Source organism: Chanos chanos, chromosome 4, assembly GCF_902362185.1.
Source record: "Chanos chanos chromosome 4, fChaCha1.1, whole genome shotgun sequence".
NCBI classification, from domain to species: domain Eukaryota; kingdom Metazoa; phylum Chordata; class Actinopteri; order Gonorynchiformes; family Chanidae; genus Chanos; species Chanos chanos.
In genome coordinates this window covers 51,084,621-51,100,271 of record NC_044498.1, presented here as the reverse complement: position 1 = coordinate 51,100,271, position 15,651 = coordinate 51,084,621, and the positions used below count along the sequence as shown (strand labels likewise).

Below are 15,651 nucleotides of genomic sequence, written 5' to 3'. Positions count from 1 at the left end.
AACCATTGACTTCTCTGCCCTGAATGAGAGAAGTGCCTTTAAAAAAAAAAAAAAAAAAAAAAGGAGAAATGAAAGGCAGTGAACAAGAAAAATTCCTGAAAGAACAATGTGATTTGTTTGCTTTTGTTCCTTTCAACTTGGCTGAAAGGTTCAAAGGGCTTCAACCTCAGGAGCAGAAATTCAGAGAGAGAGAGAGAAAGATATGTCTCGCAAATGGAAGCGAGTATGAGCTCTCCGTTTAAATATGTGTCAAAATACTGTGCGTTACGACACTGGCCTTTATCTGTGAGGATCAAGGACGTAGCTTTTAAAATCATGACGTACCTGCTCCGTGGCACTGAAGCATGTTCTTAATTTCAGTGTTTGGTTTTCTGTCGAAACATTCTGAAGCAGTCTGAAATAGTTTACCAGCGTGAATGGTTTACTAGCCTGAACGGAGCTTTAGCTGGACAAGTGACAGGTGAAGTTTAATGGAGTAACATTAACAAGGCAGTCAGTCTTCTCCCTCCGGGTGAGAATCCAGGCATAAAGCTTCTGAATTCTCTTCTCATTTTAACTCAGCTCTCAGACCAACCGACCAAATACTTATACTCCTCACAGAGAGCACAGCTTTGTCACTGAGTTGGTTGTATCATTTTGGTAAAATCTGTGAGGAAAAGATAGAAAGACAGAGATTTTCTCAGAGTTTCCCCTATACTGTGCTTTCATTTGACACACAAGTGAATTGGAAAAATTCACTTGTGATGTTTGAGTTTGAGTTTATGGAAAGTCGGTAGCAGTCACTTGACCGGTGCCTGTAAGGTATGATTACTCATCATTTCTCCTTCGTTGAGTTCATTCAAATAAATGACATGTTTGCCTGCATCAAATGAAATGAGTCAGCCTCACTACACATTATCTAAAATACCACAGTTGTTTGCTGAGCAGTTCCCTCCAAAAGCATTCAGTGAAAAAGGTTATAATCACATCATTTTAGATGTTTATTCAAGAAATTTGAATTTCAGAACAAACAAGAGACAAAAGTAGAGGACGACCCCCCCCCCCCCCCCCCCCCCCCCCCCGCCTTGAGTATTTTCATGCATAAACAGTTTTTTCAGTACTGAACAATATCACTCGTCTATTCAATCTCAGCAGTTTAAATGATCAGAAGCAGCGGGACAGGATACTTTGGGGTTGATTTTAATTGTTCAGATCTTTTATGTTTCATTGTTCTGGCTTACGTAACAGAGCTGTGAAACTCAACAAATGACTAAGATGTACTGAAGAGTTAATTCAGTCAACAACAACAACAACAAAAACAAAACAAAACATGAAGAGAGGAAAACTGCTTACAACAGAAACAAAGGTCATTACGAATATGGGGAGAAATTAAACAACACTCGGGGGAACTGGTAAGACTGTTGGTACTGCCAAATCAACGATCCGGAATGTTCTTAAGAAAAGGGCAGTGAGTGGAAGGGTGCAGGGAGGGAACATGGTAAGAACAATAGTGAGAACAGGTTGTCTTGTCCAAAAAAACAAGGCTGAGGATGTGCTGCACAAACGAAGTCTTGGTGAGAGCAGGCAGAGACACACAACTGCTGCCAGGGAAATCTGAAATAATCTGCAGAGTATCTGTGTGTGTGTGTGTGTGTGTGTGTGTGTGTGTGTGTGTGAGAGTGTGTGTGTGTGTGTGTGTGTGTAAGTGTGCGTGTGTGTGTGTGGTGTGTGTGTGTATGCGTGTGTGTGTGTGGTGTGTGTGTGTGTGTGTGTGTGTGCATGCGTGCTTGTGCATGTGTGTGTGTGTGTGTGTGTGTATGCGTGTGTGTGTGTGGTGTGTGTGTGTGTGTGTGTGTGTTTGTGTGAGTGTGTGTGTGTTTGGGGGAGGGGGGGGGGTAGCAGAGGACACTACAGAGGCTGAGAGACTGTGTGGCAAAGTGTAATCCTGTCATCACACACAAGAACAGGCAGGTCAGGGGTGGAATTTACAACAAAATACCAACATGATCCACAGGAGTTCTGCAACACTGTTTAACCTGATGTACAGATGTGACCAAAATACACATGTATTAAAAAGATGAGAGGGCTACGGTGTGGAGACAAACATGAACTGCTCTTGATAAGGACATAATCAGAACAGTATATCACGGCACATCTGTCTGCTCTCTGGGAGGGATTCAGTGCTCCTCACTGATAGCAGCAGTAAGACAAACTCTTACAAACAGGTCTTTCCCACAAACATGAATAATGCAGTGGAACTTAAATGGAGGCTCAACGGTGCAGTGTGCCACTGACCCGAAATACACTCCACACATAACAGTAACAGTTTGTCAGGCAGAGAAAAAAAAGTGAAAAACCTAAGGCATAAACTCTGGCCAGACACAGCAGTTAAAGTTTGGTAAAGCATAAGCAGTCAACAGAGAGTCTAGAGATGGGATGCAGGCTCAGTGCGGCTATTGTCAACAAATATCTTGCCTCTACATACTGGCTTTTTCAGTTTCATCTATTTCAATTGGCTCATCAGCTACAATAGTCAAGAAGTCAATAGCCAAGTTGATGTTCATATGAATAGGAGCACCAATCAAAAGTGTTGTCCAAAATCTTTTGAAAGGACTTTTATTTGTATTAAACACCCATAGGTGTTTATATGTGTTTTATAAACAAAATCCTACCCTGTCATCACACTCAAGTCCCTCATTACTGAGCTCTTTTGGCATTTTAAGACATTTCCCAGTGTGGCAAAACAGAAACATAGATTTTTTTTTTTTTAAATGCATGCGTAACTTCACACACAGAAAAATCCTTCCCAGCTGACTTACCTGTAGACCTCATCCTAGAGCTCTGTAAACTACCGAAGGGTTTTCTTAATATGATAAAAGCAAGACACATACCATGAGGCTGCATTATTTTAAATGTAAACGACCAAAGAACGACCTGGAGTTTTATATACTGTGTCAGTTAATATTTCTTATTTTGTAGGGTTTGGCCCTATCAAAATCTAGACAACCCACAAGCACATTAGCTGCCTTTCCAGTGGCTTTAAACTCTGAATGTTTACAGGTTAACATAAAGAGTACGGTGAAGAGTTTGGTTGCCATTTCACTGATGAAATGCGCTATTAAGTGGTATACGGATGCGCATAGACTGCTTGATCTGACCAGCTCTCTCTGTAATACCTCGTTATGTGATCTGTTAGTTAGATCACACAATTTGTTACGATTTTACACACATACGCCGCTAATTCACAAATTCTGAAGCGCGTGTTTACCGTGTTTAAATTCGTGAACATTTAGTTATCACACAATCAACTTCGGAAGCCCCCCTTGTCTCTTTAAATACATAATCACCTGATTTCCTTGCAAACAAGAGAACAGTGACATGTCACACCCAACCAACGACACCAACTGTGACAGCACTGCAACGCTCTGTAGTGACAGATAAAACAGCCAATAACAGGGCGTTTAGAAGGTACATCCAGAGAGTGTCCGCTTGAATGGTCCAATGATACAGTACAATAGGGGCGGTACATATGCTCACTTACCGAGTAGAAGTTGAAGAAAAAAAAAGTACAGCAAACAGAGCTGGCGACCAGCTGGCTACATGTCATAGCTGCGAATCTGTAGATGTATGGACAATTTTTAAAATGTGGGGAATGGGGGAGACCCTTTGTTTGGTTCTGAAAATGGGGCTGTTTCTGTTAAACGCTGTCGGATCCGTCAGCTCGGTGTCAGCGGAAGGAGCAGGCACGGAGGTAAGCTAACGTTAGCTAACGTTTCCCCTAGGTGGTTGTCTTGTTACTCCAGCGAGCTAACTTTAACTTAGCTAGCTTGTTGATTTACTGCAAGGTGTCGTTGTTAGATACCTCATGACAGTTCTTTTGTCTGGCGTATGAAGTTGTTTAGACGGTAGATTGTTAAATTAGGGATATTATGAAAGAATTATCACGTTTGTCAAATGTGGAATACCTTTGAAGTTACCAACTTGTGAAAAGGTAGCAAGGCTAAATGGATAATATTTCGAACAAAACGAACTGCCTTAAACTAGCGTTGAGCTAACAAAGTTGTTTGGAAGTAACTCAACCTATGTCAGTTAGCAAGCCACCTAGCTAGCATAATACATCATCGGTAGCCACAACCTAAACAATTTACTCATCAGCACAGAACTGTTCATCGGCAATTTGAAGTTGTTTAAAAATACGCATTCCCAAATTTAAACTGGGAAAAGGTGCTTACAAGAAGCTGTCAGAGCGAATGCTGTGTTAAGAGTTTCTCAAAGTGTCTGATGAGTATCTGGGTAGCAGAGGGGTTTGTGTGACGCACGAGTTCGATATGGAGAGGTCTAAACAATGAGTTAACATAATTCATAGTTTAGTGAAATTTGTGTGGTGAGAAACGCCACCTGTCATCACTCACTTGTATACCGTGAAAACACGATAAAATGATCCGAGTGGTTTTTGGTTACAGTTTCAAACTGACACTGATTACGTTTTGTTAGTGATCACTTAGCCTACGCTATTCTTTACAAACACGGTCTTTGAAAACAAAATAAGTCCAGACTTTTTAATTGAAGTTTCCTCTTGAAGCATTTGGATTTGTTTTTGACAGTCTGTGACTTGTGGTTAAAGTTTGAACTCAAAGTTTGAGTTCATCTTAAGTTGTGCACCTATTCAGAATATTGGTCAAACGTTTGCTTATATTATTATACACCAGTTTAATATCTGCATGAGAAGTTACCTTTAACTCTTACCCACATTTACAAGTTTGTTTCAAATGATTGGGGGTGAAACCACTTGCTTGCTCGGGTCAGTTGTTAAGAACAGGACCGAAGAATCGTTTATACAGGAAACAGTTCTTTGGGTGGTTCAGCAGTGTTGGGCTGTCAGCACTGACTGCCACTGTGAGCAGAAGATTTCACCCAACCAAAATTCACAGTCTACACTGTGAATGTTATGACCCTGAGCAAGAGCAAGAACGCATGTTCCAGACTCAATCTGGCAAAGACATGCAGCAATGAGCCCCAGAAGCAGTTTGTTCTGAGTCAACCTCTCTCTCTCTCTCTTACTCTCTCTCTCTTTATCTCCCTCTCTCATCCACGTCCTGAAGTGCCCTGTCTCTCCTGCACATGTTTCTATCAGCCCTGTGCTGACATGTCTGATTCAATACATCTGCTGATTTTTCAACTGATGGATTAGTCTAATAAGATGTGCTTGTGTTGTGAAGTTGACACCTGAGTCCAAATACACGGGTTCTCCTGAAAGTGAACCACTTATACAGGTGCTGTTTTGAGGCCCTTCAGGACAAAGACTGTCACAAGATCAATTGTGCCCTGAATCTGAGATGCATGTTAGAGACCCCATGTAACCCTAATCACATGACACAGTTTTTCAAATGTTAGTCCTGCAGTTGCCTGTAAGGGAAGACTGACTGGACTGGCCTTTGAGCTTAGCCTTAAAGTTAGGGCTGTATCGAATGCCATTTTTTGCCAGTTGATGTTTAGCCGACCTTTTTTGAACGAAGCTTCGAATATCTGTGACGTGGCGTTATCGTTTTGGCCTGTTGTTTTTGGGATAATCTACTTTCTACTCAGTAATATGAATATGAGAAACTACAAGTAACGCTTTTTAAAAGAAAAAAAAAAGTTTACCACTCTTTAATAGACATTAATTACATCATTTTATCCAGAGTTCTCTGTCTTTGCGGAGTGGACGGTTGGCATTCCTTCCCTAGCTGGGGAAGCACCTTAACATTCACAAATAATACAGTGATTGTCTGCCCAGTAGGCTAAACAAAACACGGGCGTCACTGACGATACTGTAGACCTTAATACACTCAGATAGCCATTTTACGAAATCAGAAATAAACTTGTACACTTTTCAGATGGTTTCCCAGATTTGTTGTTGAGTGATGGTTCACGAGTTTTATCTTGCGTATCTGGCGCTATGCATTTTCCTCATCATCAATAAGCTTAAAATGCCTCTAAACCAGGTTATTTTTTTTGGACTTTTTTTGCTGTCCAGGACTGAGAATCACAGATGGACGTTAGTCCTAGTTTATGCGTGAATTTATGACGCCTTGATTGAGAACAACACGAGGCCTCTGTTACTGAAATTCAAAAAGTGCATATGTGTTTATCGGCAAAATTGTTTGTCAAATGATAATTTAATATCTAAATATCTTGTATTACAGTAGCAACAACCTTAAAACTGCAACTGAGCACCCATCCTAATAATCGAATGCTTAACTTCACAATCGAATGCCAATGCACTGAATGAAGCTTCGAATGTTTCAGGACAGCCCCTAGTTAAAATGAGCTAAGCTCTAACACAGAGCGGGCCTAGTCCCAGTGTAAGGTCAGTCTGGGTTCATTTGGCTCCTTCCTGTGACTAAGTGAGCTCCTTGCTCTGTGATACATTTTTTTTTTTTTTTCAAAAATGGACGTCCTCAGCAGGTAGAAGAGCACTGGGGCTGGTCGACTGTGTCGAGGTGTTCAGGACCAGATCCAGTGTGGTCTTTGATTGTGAGCAGAGCTAACTCTGATCTACATGTTTGCGTGGACTGCTCTGTTAACACTGACGTGCAGAAAATCCAGTCCCCCGGTCTCATGGTATGTGGACTTAATTAAAAACACTGCTTTGGTTGATTGTACACTCCACACATGAATGAAGTGTAAAATGTCTGGGCTGTCAGTCATCTTCTTTATATAATCTTTGTTTAAATACCTGTTATTTCCAGCACAGTCTAATCTGAATGTGCAGGGCAAAAACAGGGCACGTAGCCCTAGTCAAAAGTTTATTTGTTCCATCTTAAGAGACTTTTTCAGAAAACCTTTGGCTTTTAACCTAATCTGTCAGAAACCTTTTTGGGTCTGACAGCTGGAATCTCTGTAGCCTTTACACTGGCATGGAGTTGAACCAGTATGGTATGAATGACATACAAGCCCCTTACTCACGCTCTTCTCTGGGCGGTTAGAGAAAGAGCATTCAGAATCACATTAACATGTTTAGTCCTCTTTTCTGTGCTGTGCTAGCCAGTGGTCTGGAAAGTGGCCCATGATGGGGTCTTTCTTAATGTCCATTATGTTCACATTCAACTTCTGCAGTTGAATAAAAAGAATGATGGAATAAACTCTCTCTCTCTCTCTCTCTCTCTCTCTCTCTCTCTCTCTCTCTCTCTCTCTCTCTCTCTCTCTCTCTATATATATATATATATATATATATATATATATATATATATATATATATATATATATACACACATTAAAGGACCAGTAGAGTTGTTTCATTGTCAAAGAGAAGTTTTCTCCCCTTCACCACATCAGCCAGTCTGTAGTTTATTCCCAGTGTAGTGAAGAGTTAGTCATCCCAGACCGGCCCACTGCCCATCCTCATGCATGTACCCTGTGTTTTTTTTCCCTCTCCACACAAACGCTCTCCCATGCACATCAGTGAGAAGCCTAGCCAAGCTATCCCAGCAGGAGGCGTTCGCCTCAGTCATATCAGATTTTCCTGTGTGTGTTTAAGGGCAGAGCCTAGACCTACCAGTAGAATATTGTCCCAAACCACAGGACTAGATGTTTATCCAGCTTTCAGATTTTTTGCTTTGGCTCTGAATGGAAAAATCCACACACAAGCATCTGTTAAAAGAAGAGAAGATGATGAAGCGCAGTTCGCCTCCTGTCGTCCTGTGAATGTGCAGATCGGCTTACGTCGGCAGCTTCGACGATTTGGCGTCCCGCTTCACTCTGCCGCTGTCCCACCGCCCAGCGTTAAAGCACGTCCTCGGCCGGTCAGCACAGCACGCTGGCTTTACAGCAATCACGCTCATCTTAACGCAAGAGCACTCCTAGAATTTTCAACTCGTTTTACCCAGTAACACTCTCATTTCTGACACCTCGACATGCCATTTAGACTCATGTAGGGTTTTCTCTATCAGTAGTCTGCGTGTAGTGTAGACTGTGTTTTGGTGAATCACTTGTGGCAGATGTGCCTTACAGGGTAGAGCGGTTTGTCTCTGCCGTATTGGATGTTTACTGTCGTTGCTGATTTGAAGAGGTGGTGCTGCTCAAAATAGTTTATTTGGAAATAAACCCAGGACAAAGTGATACAATTTATTTCCAAAAAGACTGAAAACAAGCTCTTTGGTTAGACACTTTGATCTGGATTTGAATATTGTGCAAGTAGTGGAGAGGAATACTGATTAAATAGCTTTTAAATGAGCTTTGATCATATTCAGGCTTACGGTAACTCTGACTGACTGTGTGTGGGGATTTGAGTTTTGATTACCGTATGTCCAGACTCAGCCCGTGACTGCAGACACACAGCTATTTGACCAGTGTAATATGGGCACACATCTCGTCTCACCCTTGGACTCTCAAGTGTCAGACAAGAAAATGTCATTTGTTGAGGGGTGTGTGCGTGTGTGTTTGTGTGTGTTTGTGTGTGTGCGTGCATGTGCGTGTGAAGGGGAGCGAGAAGGAGTTTTGCTTTTCCTGTGTCATCCTGTTTACTTGCATTCCCTGGCACAGTTTGCAGGGCTGTGCTGAAAGGTTGTGTGTTTGTGTGTGTGTGTGTGTGTGTGTGTGTGTGTGTGTGTGTGTTCGTGTTTGTGTGTGTTTAAATTGAGCCAGTCCATCTGACTTGCCCCTCCATAGCTCCCAGTGCTGGTGTGAGGCAGCCTCTCCCCTTTCCGCTCAGACTTGACCTCCTTCTGTGCGTCTCCTCACTACTCCGCGTGAGCACTCACTTTGTGTCTGAGCCCAGGGAAGTGACATCTTCACCATGCCTCTGCTGCTGGGCCTGGGACAGGTAATGTCAGGAGAAAAACGGGTTAAGCCTCTGGCTCTCTTTACCAGGCTCTTCAATGAGTCAGCACAGATTCCTTCTCTTTCTCCAGTGGAAATTAAGCAACTAATGGTTGACCGACATCTCATCACAGTTTAGTCTTTGTGTACTTTCCCATTGTGTGCTTCTGTAAGTATGACAGTATGACCAGTGTTGTAGTGGAGTTACTGAGTCAGCCATATGTGAACAGTGGAGTGCATGTGTTGATGGAAACGCGTTATCAACTCCAGTCTTCAGTAGTGACATTGGCCTGTAGCAGTGGTTATCAGTTTATCAGTTGCATTGAAATGCAGTGTTTTGTGGCGGCAGAATGTTCTGTCTTGTGTGCATGTCTGCATATCCAAGGTCATGAAAGACACGCTTTTAAACAACTTATGTTTTTTTTTTTTTTCCTTGACCAGACTGCATTGTGATATCACTTTGATTGGATTAGCACACATCATGATAAATTTTGTCACTGACCTGTAATAGCAGCTCACAGTCTTGGCGAGCATTGGTAAGATAATCACAGTTGTTATTGTAGATGGAACTGTAAGCCTGTTCCCTGGGTGCTCAGTGCGCGCGCGCGTGTGTGTGTGTGTGTGTGTGTGTGTGTGTGTGTGTGTGTGTGGGTGCGTGCGAGCGTGCGTGCGTGCGTGCGTGTGTGTGTGTGTGATGTGTTTTACAGGGCAGACTCCGCTGCCTGGGTGTGAATAATCAGAGTTACTACTGCGACTCAGGCCACTGCTGCGGGGAAGCCGGCTGCTGCAGCTACTACTACGAGCTCTGGTGTAAGTACTCCCATCTCCTCCTCCTCCTCCTCCTCCTCCTCCTCCCCACTCGGGTGTGAAGGTCAAGTTTAAAATACAGTCCGCAGTATGCTTTCACACAGATGTAGGTCACGTTAGAGACAGGAGTGCCCTTGCGTGTTTGGATATGAATTTCACCGACCCAGTGAATCCGTTAAGGTACAATCAGTGTCTCTTCATCTCGCAGTGTGTGGAAGGACCTGAACTTCCCTCTGCAGCTCTGAGTTTGTCGGCACACGGACTGTAACGGGATCCATGTCTCGTTGATTCAATAGCCATATTTTAATACTGGTGAAAACCAGAAGGAAGTTCATAAAAGAGTAGTGGTCATTAGGACAGTGAGGCTTTCGGTAGTTTGTTCAGAGTGGGTCATAGATTGAAAATGATTCATTATCAGTTATGTGATACGTGGTGTCTTGGAGACAGATGTCCGTGAAAGTAAACAATCTGTCAATATCCATAACTAACACGTCTGCAGACCTCCTGAGTCATCGAGACCTTACGAGATGCTGAATATCTCTGCTCAGGCTCCGCCTTGTCTAACACATGCTCAGACAGTGGTGCTGCTTGTTAAGATTGACAGCTGGGGTTTTTTTTCAGTAGGGGTTTTTTTTTTTGTTTTTTTTTTCTTTAGCAAATTAGCACCGGTCAGACCTGGCCTCCGTCAGCAGATGTAGAAAGCACAGAGTTGGGTAATGTCAGGAAGAGCTGTCCTTAAAGACCTAGAGTGACTTCAACCTCATTGATCAGCTTAACTCTGTCAATGAAAGGAATGGCTCATCAAATCCTGCTGTCAGTGTTTCACCGCGTGTTGAACAATAAGCCAGGGCCACAGAATTCCAGACGTCATTAAGAAAGCCTTAACAGTTTTAAATGGGGAGTTGACAGGGCTTACTGTCTGATAACATTAGTGTTTTATATGTCCTGACAGAATGGTTTGAAATGAATGAATGTGAAGACAGTGCAAAGTGTTTCTTGTTTTTCATTTGTCCTCAGAGCTATTTACAATGAGTCACACGCTTTTCATAACGACAAAATGTGACCAGATTGAGTTTGTTGAGGTTATTTGTATGTTTTGTTGTTATAAAGGTTATCTAGAGTGACTTCACAGCCGTTAATTATTCCCCTTTTCCCCAAACAATCATTTATGATTTTTTTTTTTTGTTATTATTATTATTCAGTGTTGGTAAGCTAACCCCACTTAGCAGCCCAGATAACCCATACTGGAACCAGTGAATGCACTGGGAGAATGCTTTGCACGGGAGGTTCCAGCCTAGGCAGCTGCTCTGGTCTCTGCAGAAGTTAGAGTGAGGTTCCTGTGTGGCTGTCTTAGTGTCGGTTCTATATGTGCCTCAATTATCAGAGCTTTAATGCCTTACACTTCTGACCTAATGGCAGAGGTATGAGTGTGTTGCGGTTTGCTGTCTGTCATTCAGCACTGGTCACACCCACCAGCAATGCAGCTGTCTCATTGGTTTAGCCCCTCTGCCTGCTACACTGTCTATTTTAGCAACGGGGGGGGGGGGGGGGGGGGGGGGGCCGACTAACCTCATGGCCACAGTAATTATGGCATGTTATCTGCTGAGTCAAAAACTCTCAAGCATGTCGTCTTTCTTTTTTTCTTTCTTCTTCTTCTTCTTCTTCTTTCGCATTGCGCCACATAAAGGAGGTCCCGGGTGGGCGTGTCTCATGTGAAACGTGATCGACACAGCCGGTGTAAACAGCTGCATTGAGTTTCTCTATTTGGAGAAGTACATCTCCATCTTCCAAAAGCGGCTGCTGCTTTATTTGGGACGAAGTTTTACACGGTTGGATCTCGCATGACGACAGTAACCATGTTGCCTTTATTCCCATTGGCTGAAGAGTGTTCCCTCCCAGAGTTTTGGCAGCGTCGTCCACGGTGATGCGATGCCCTCGGTGAAATGTTCTTACTTTAATGAGGCACCGGATTAATTGGTGGGGATCAGTAGGCACCGTAATCAGGGGAATCGTCATAAAGAATAAATGTTGTTTTTCTTCCATCTGCTTGTACTTGTCAGTGCGTTTCACTCTTCTGTTCACTTTTGGAACACTGTCAAAACTTAGATCCCTTAATTACAGAGTCCCTCAGGAGAGAGTCCTCAGAACCTGTTGTTGTTGTTTCCACATCATTAAGGCATGACGTGGGGAAAACATGTTCTATGCACAGATAATTTGGTTCTACCTTTGTACCACAAAGTGGTCATAAAAACAGAGCGCAGAAGTTTTCAGTGTCAGCAGAGGGTGATCTGACCATAAGCGGTCAGCCCACTTAGGTCAGTCTTAAATGAGTCTCATTGAGATCTGGTTTTAAACTGAGGAGCTCCCTTGGCTTTAATGTTGTTATAGTCAATGAGCCGCCTATGTCCCCTCACTGTCTTTAAGCCATCTTTGGCTTTTAGGCAGAAATTGACTGAAGTCTTAAATGGCCCAGTAATAAAGCCAGATGCTGGTGTTTTTTGTTTTTTGTGGGGTTTCTTTTACATGAAATGATTTTGTTGCTTTGTGCGTGTGTGTGTGCGCGCACGCGCGTGTGTGTGTCTGTATGTGTGTGTGTGTGTGTGTGTGTTTTTGACTCAGGGTTCTGGCTGGTCTGGACCATTATCATCATCCTGAGCTGCTGCTGTGTGTGTCATCATCGTCGAACCAAACACCGCCTACAGCAGCAACAACGACAGCACGAGATAAACCTCATCGCTTACAGAGAGGCCCACAACTACACCTCACTTCCCTTCTACTTCAGTCAGTACACACTTACACCTCACTCTCAACTACTCTTCACTTCCCTTCTGCTTCAGTCAGTACACACTTACACCTCACTCTCAACTACACTTCACTTCCATTCTGCTTCAGTTAGTACACACTTACACCTCACTCTCAACTACACTTCACTTCCCTTCTGCTTCAGTTAGTACACACTTACACCTCACTCTCAACTACACTTCACTTCCATTCTGCTTCAGTTAGTACACACTTACACCTCACTCTCAACTACACTTCACTTCCCTTCTGCTTCAGTCAGTACACACTTACACCTCACTCTCAACTACTCTTCACTTCCCTTCTACTTCAGTCAGTACACACTTACACCTCACTCTCAGCTGCACCTCACTTCGACTCTACTTCAGTCAGTACACACTTACACCTCACTCTCAACTACACTTCACTTCGACTCTACTTCAGTCAGTACACACTTACACCTCACTCTCAACTACACTTCAGTCAGTACACACTTACACCTCACTCTCAACTACACTTCACTTCCCTTCTGCTTCAGTTAGTACACACTTACACCTCACTCTCAACTACACTTCACTTTGACTCTACTTCAGTCAGTACACACTTACACCTCACTCTCAACTACACTTCACTTTCCTTCTGCTTCAGTTAGTACACACTTACACTTCACTCTCAACTACACTTCACTTCCATTCTGCTTCAGTTAGTACACACTTTTACTTCACTTAGCTGAGCTGATTGACAGGACAGTGTGACAGATTTTAAACGTTTGTATCTCCTCCTGACAGGGTTTCTTCCCAGCTACCTCTTACCAGCATACGAGGAGGTGGAGAACAGGCCGGCGACGCCACCCCCTCCGTACAGCGCCTCACAGCCGGGACAGTCCCCCGGCGCTGGGCCCCTGAGTCCTGAACAGCGAGATGAACTCTGCCCCTCCCTGCAGGTGTGCCCCTCAGACCCCGAGTGTGAGAGCAGCTCGTCAGGGCACTGTGTGGAGAGATCTCATTCCCCCTCCCCGCTCTGCCCGGGACAGGATGCCTGCAAACCCTACGTGGATATAGATGAGGCCAGGCAGTCTCAACACATAGCATCAGCCATTGGGGTGTCGACCACGCCCAAACCAGCAAACTGCCGCAAGGAGTTTTCCCAGCTGGGGGAGCAGTGCCAAGACGGTTGTCTTGACCTCAAAGACAGGATGCCCGGACGTCACCGGCGGTTTACGGGGGACTCGGGGATCGAGGTGTGCGTGTGCAGCCGTGGGGCGGGAGAGGGCGAGGAAGAGGAGGAGATGAAGGAGTTGGAAGGGCTCCTGGACAGGGAGGGCTTGGAGGTGCAGGACTTCTGTGACAGCTGTAACCCCCGTGGGGCTGATTCTCACGGGAGCGAGGTGGAGGAGCGGGGCGTGGCCCCCCCTCCCGAGCGGGGACCCGAGCAGCCAGAGCCCCCCCTGGCCCAGCGCATGCAGGTCTGCCTCCATTTGCACACCATTAATGAACAGGAGGCCCATCACCACGGCAACAGCACAGAGAACCAGAGCTGAGCACAAATAATCTGCAACAAAGATTCAAACATGGAGGAGTTTTGACAGCTATCTCCTTTCCTTTTATTGTACTGTCTGTCTGTGTGTGTATATGAGTGTGAGTGTGAGTGTGTGTGTGTGTGTGTGTGTGTGTGTGTGTGTGTGGGGGGGGGGGGGGGGGGGGGGGTTGGATCACATGGGACAGTGTCGTTGATTGACATACAGATCCACTGAAGATTTCTACCCGCCCGTTTCCTGAAACGATGGTGTGACTTGAAGGCGGAGAGAAGAGAACTCGTCTTTTTGCTTGCGTGTTGGACTTGACTGACAGCTTTAAAAAAAAAAAACAAACAAACAAAAAAAGCAACGCCATGTTTCTGAGGCGGGTGTTTGTATTTTCCAGGGGGAGGCAGGGTTGTTTTCTCGTCTGTGTCAGTATGTGGAGCCTTTTGGGTTTTAGAGCACTGAATGAGACAGGGGCTTGTGTGCATTTTCTATTCAAGTGAATTCAGAGCTTGAATGTCAGTTCTTTAGTACATCCTGTCGTATTCACAAAGACTGAATTACGCAGTGCAACAAATGCAAAAAAAAAACCAAAACAAAAAAAAAACCAGAAAATTTCAAAATAAATAATTCAATAAATAAAGAAATGCACAGTTGGTTAGCGTGTGCAGTCCATGGAAACTTCAGTACATAAGACTTATGTAGGCTTTTGTTTTATTTTTAAACTGTAGACCATATTATCGTGGTGTTCTTATTTCTCATAATGGGGAATGGAACCTGTTTGAGTGTTGTTGCTAGGGAACAGGGGCAGAGCCTGACCCATGGCTGTGTGTCACAGAGATTTGGGAAGAGCTGAATGTCAAGAGATGGACTTGTGGCCTGTGGGATTGATTTTAGAGAACTGTGCTCTCTCTCTGGACAAGGGTTAAGTTTCAGTCAGGCTAAACCTTAGGATGGTTTTGTTATATGGACATGTGCGTGTGTGTCAGCTGTAACCAAAACTCAGATCATTCATATTTAAGTTGTAATAGATGCAGTATACTGTATTATGACCCTGTATCTTCTGATCTCTTTTGCTTTATGTACTGTAACTCAGCAAACAACACAACAGTTGATTTTTCTTTTAACCAAATATGTGAATATTTATCATGCTAAAAACTTTTATTATTATTATGATGATTATTATTATTATTGAAGGCAGTGACTTTTCTTGGTTTGCGTGTCCTCATGTACTGAATGAGAGTCAAAACTTAATTAGGTGCCTTTGTTTTTGGTCATTCTGTTCTTTCACATGCCTTAGAAATGTTTTCATGTAGAAGGATTAAGACTTAAGGGCCAGTATGAGTGACTAATGACATTTTTATTTGGAGTGTTTCCTGTTGCGTCAGTGGCGATGTCATCGGGTGGTTGTAAGGTGGTATGTTGGGCTAGTCCTCATCTTATCATGGGCACTCAGTAAACTCCCTGTAGAGATCTCAATGTAACAAGCTTTTGCCTTAACCTGTTCACATAAGACGCTTTCCTTGCCTTACATTACAACATTTTTTTTTTCCTAATACTGTAAGGGAACTGTCCACCATGAGACCCTGTGGTGCTTCACAAGCCTAATGCCAGAGAAAGGTTTTGTAGTGTATTTACAAGCTATTCAGATACTGTCATTAGCATTCAGTAGCTTTGCCTTTAAACTGAGTGACTGAGGAGCTGACCTTTTCTTCCTTGTTTTTCTCTCTTTCTTTTTGTCTATTGCAGTAGAAGAGACAGGCCTT

General features: G+C 43.6%; 1 protein-coding gene across 1 annotated transcript; it reads left to right on the top strand.

The window, feature by feature from the left end:
- Positions 1-3,548: 3,548 nt before the first annotated feature.
- On the top strand, positions 3,549-14,010 carry wbp1la (WW domain binding protein 1-like a). The gene is made up of 4 exons (XM_030771290.1): positions 3,549-3,730; positions 9,486-9,588; positions 12,205-12,366; positions 13,152-14,010. Exons 1-4 carry the CDS (start codon positions 3,623-3,625, stop codon positions 13,901-13,903), a joined length of 1,125 nt encoding a protein of 374 aa, XP_030627150.1. The 5' UTR covers positions 3,549-3,622; the 3' UTR covers positions 13,904-14,010.
- Positions 14,011-15,651: the final 1,641 nt, after the last annotated feature.

Excerpts from the sequence above, each read along its gene's own strand:
- wbp1la (XM_030771290.1), top strand. The coding sequence starts at position 3,623 with ATGTGGGGAATGGGGGAGACCCTTTGTTTGGTTCTGAAAATGGGGCTG. Across the intron at positions 9,589-12,204 it reads CTACTACTACGAGCTCTGGT|GGTTCTGGCTGGTCTGGACC; the intron begins GTAAGTACTCCC and ends TTTTTGACTCAG. Across the intron at positions 12,367-13,151 it reads CTCACTTCCCTTCTACTTCA|GGTTTCTTCCCAGCTACCTC; the intron begins GTCAGTACACAC and ends TCCTCCTGACAG.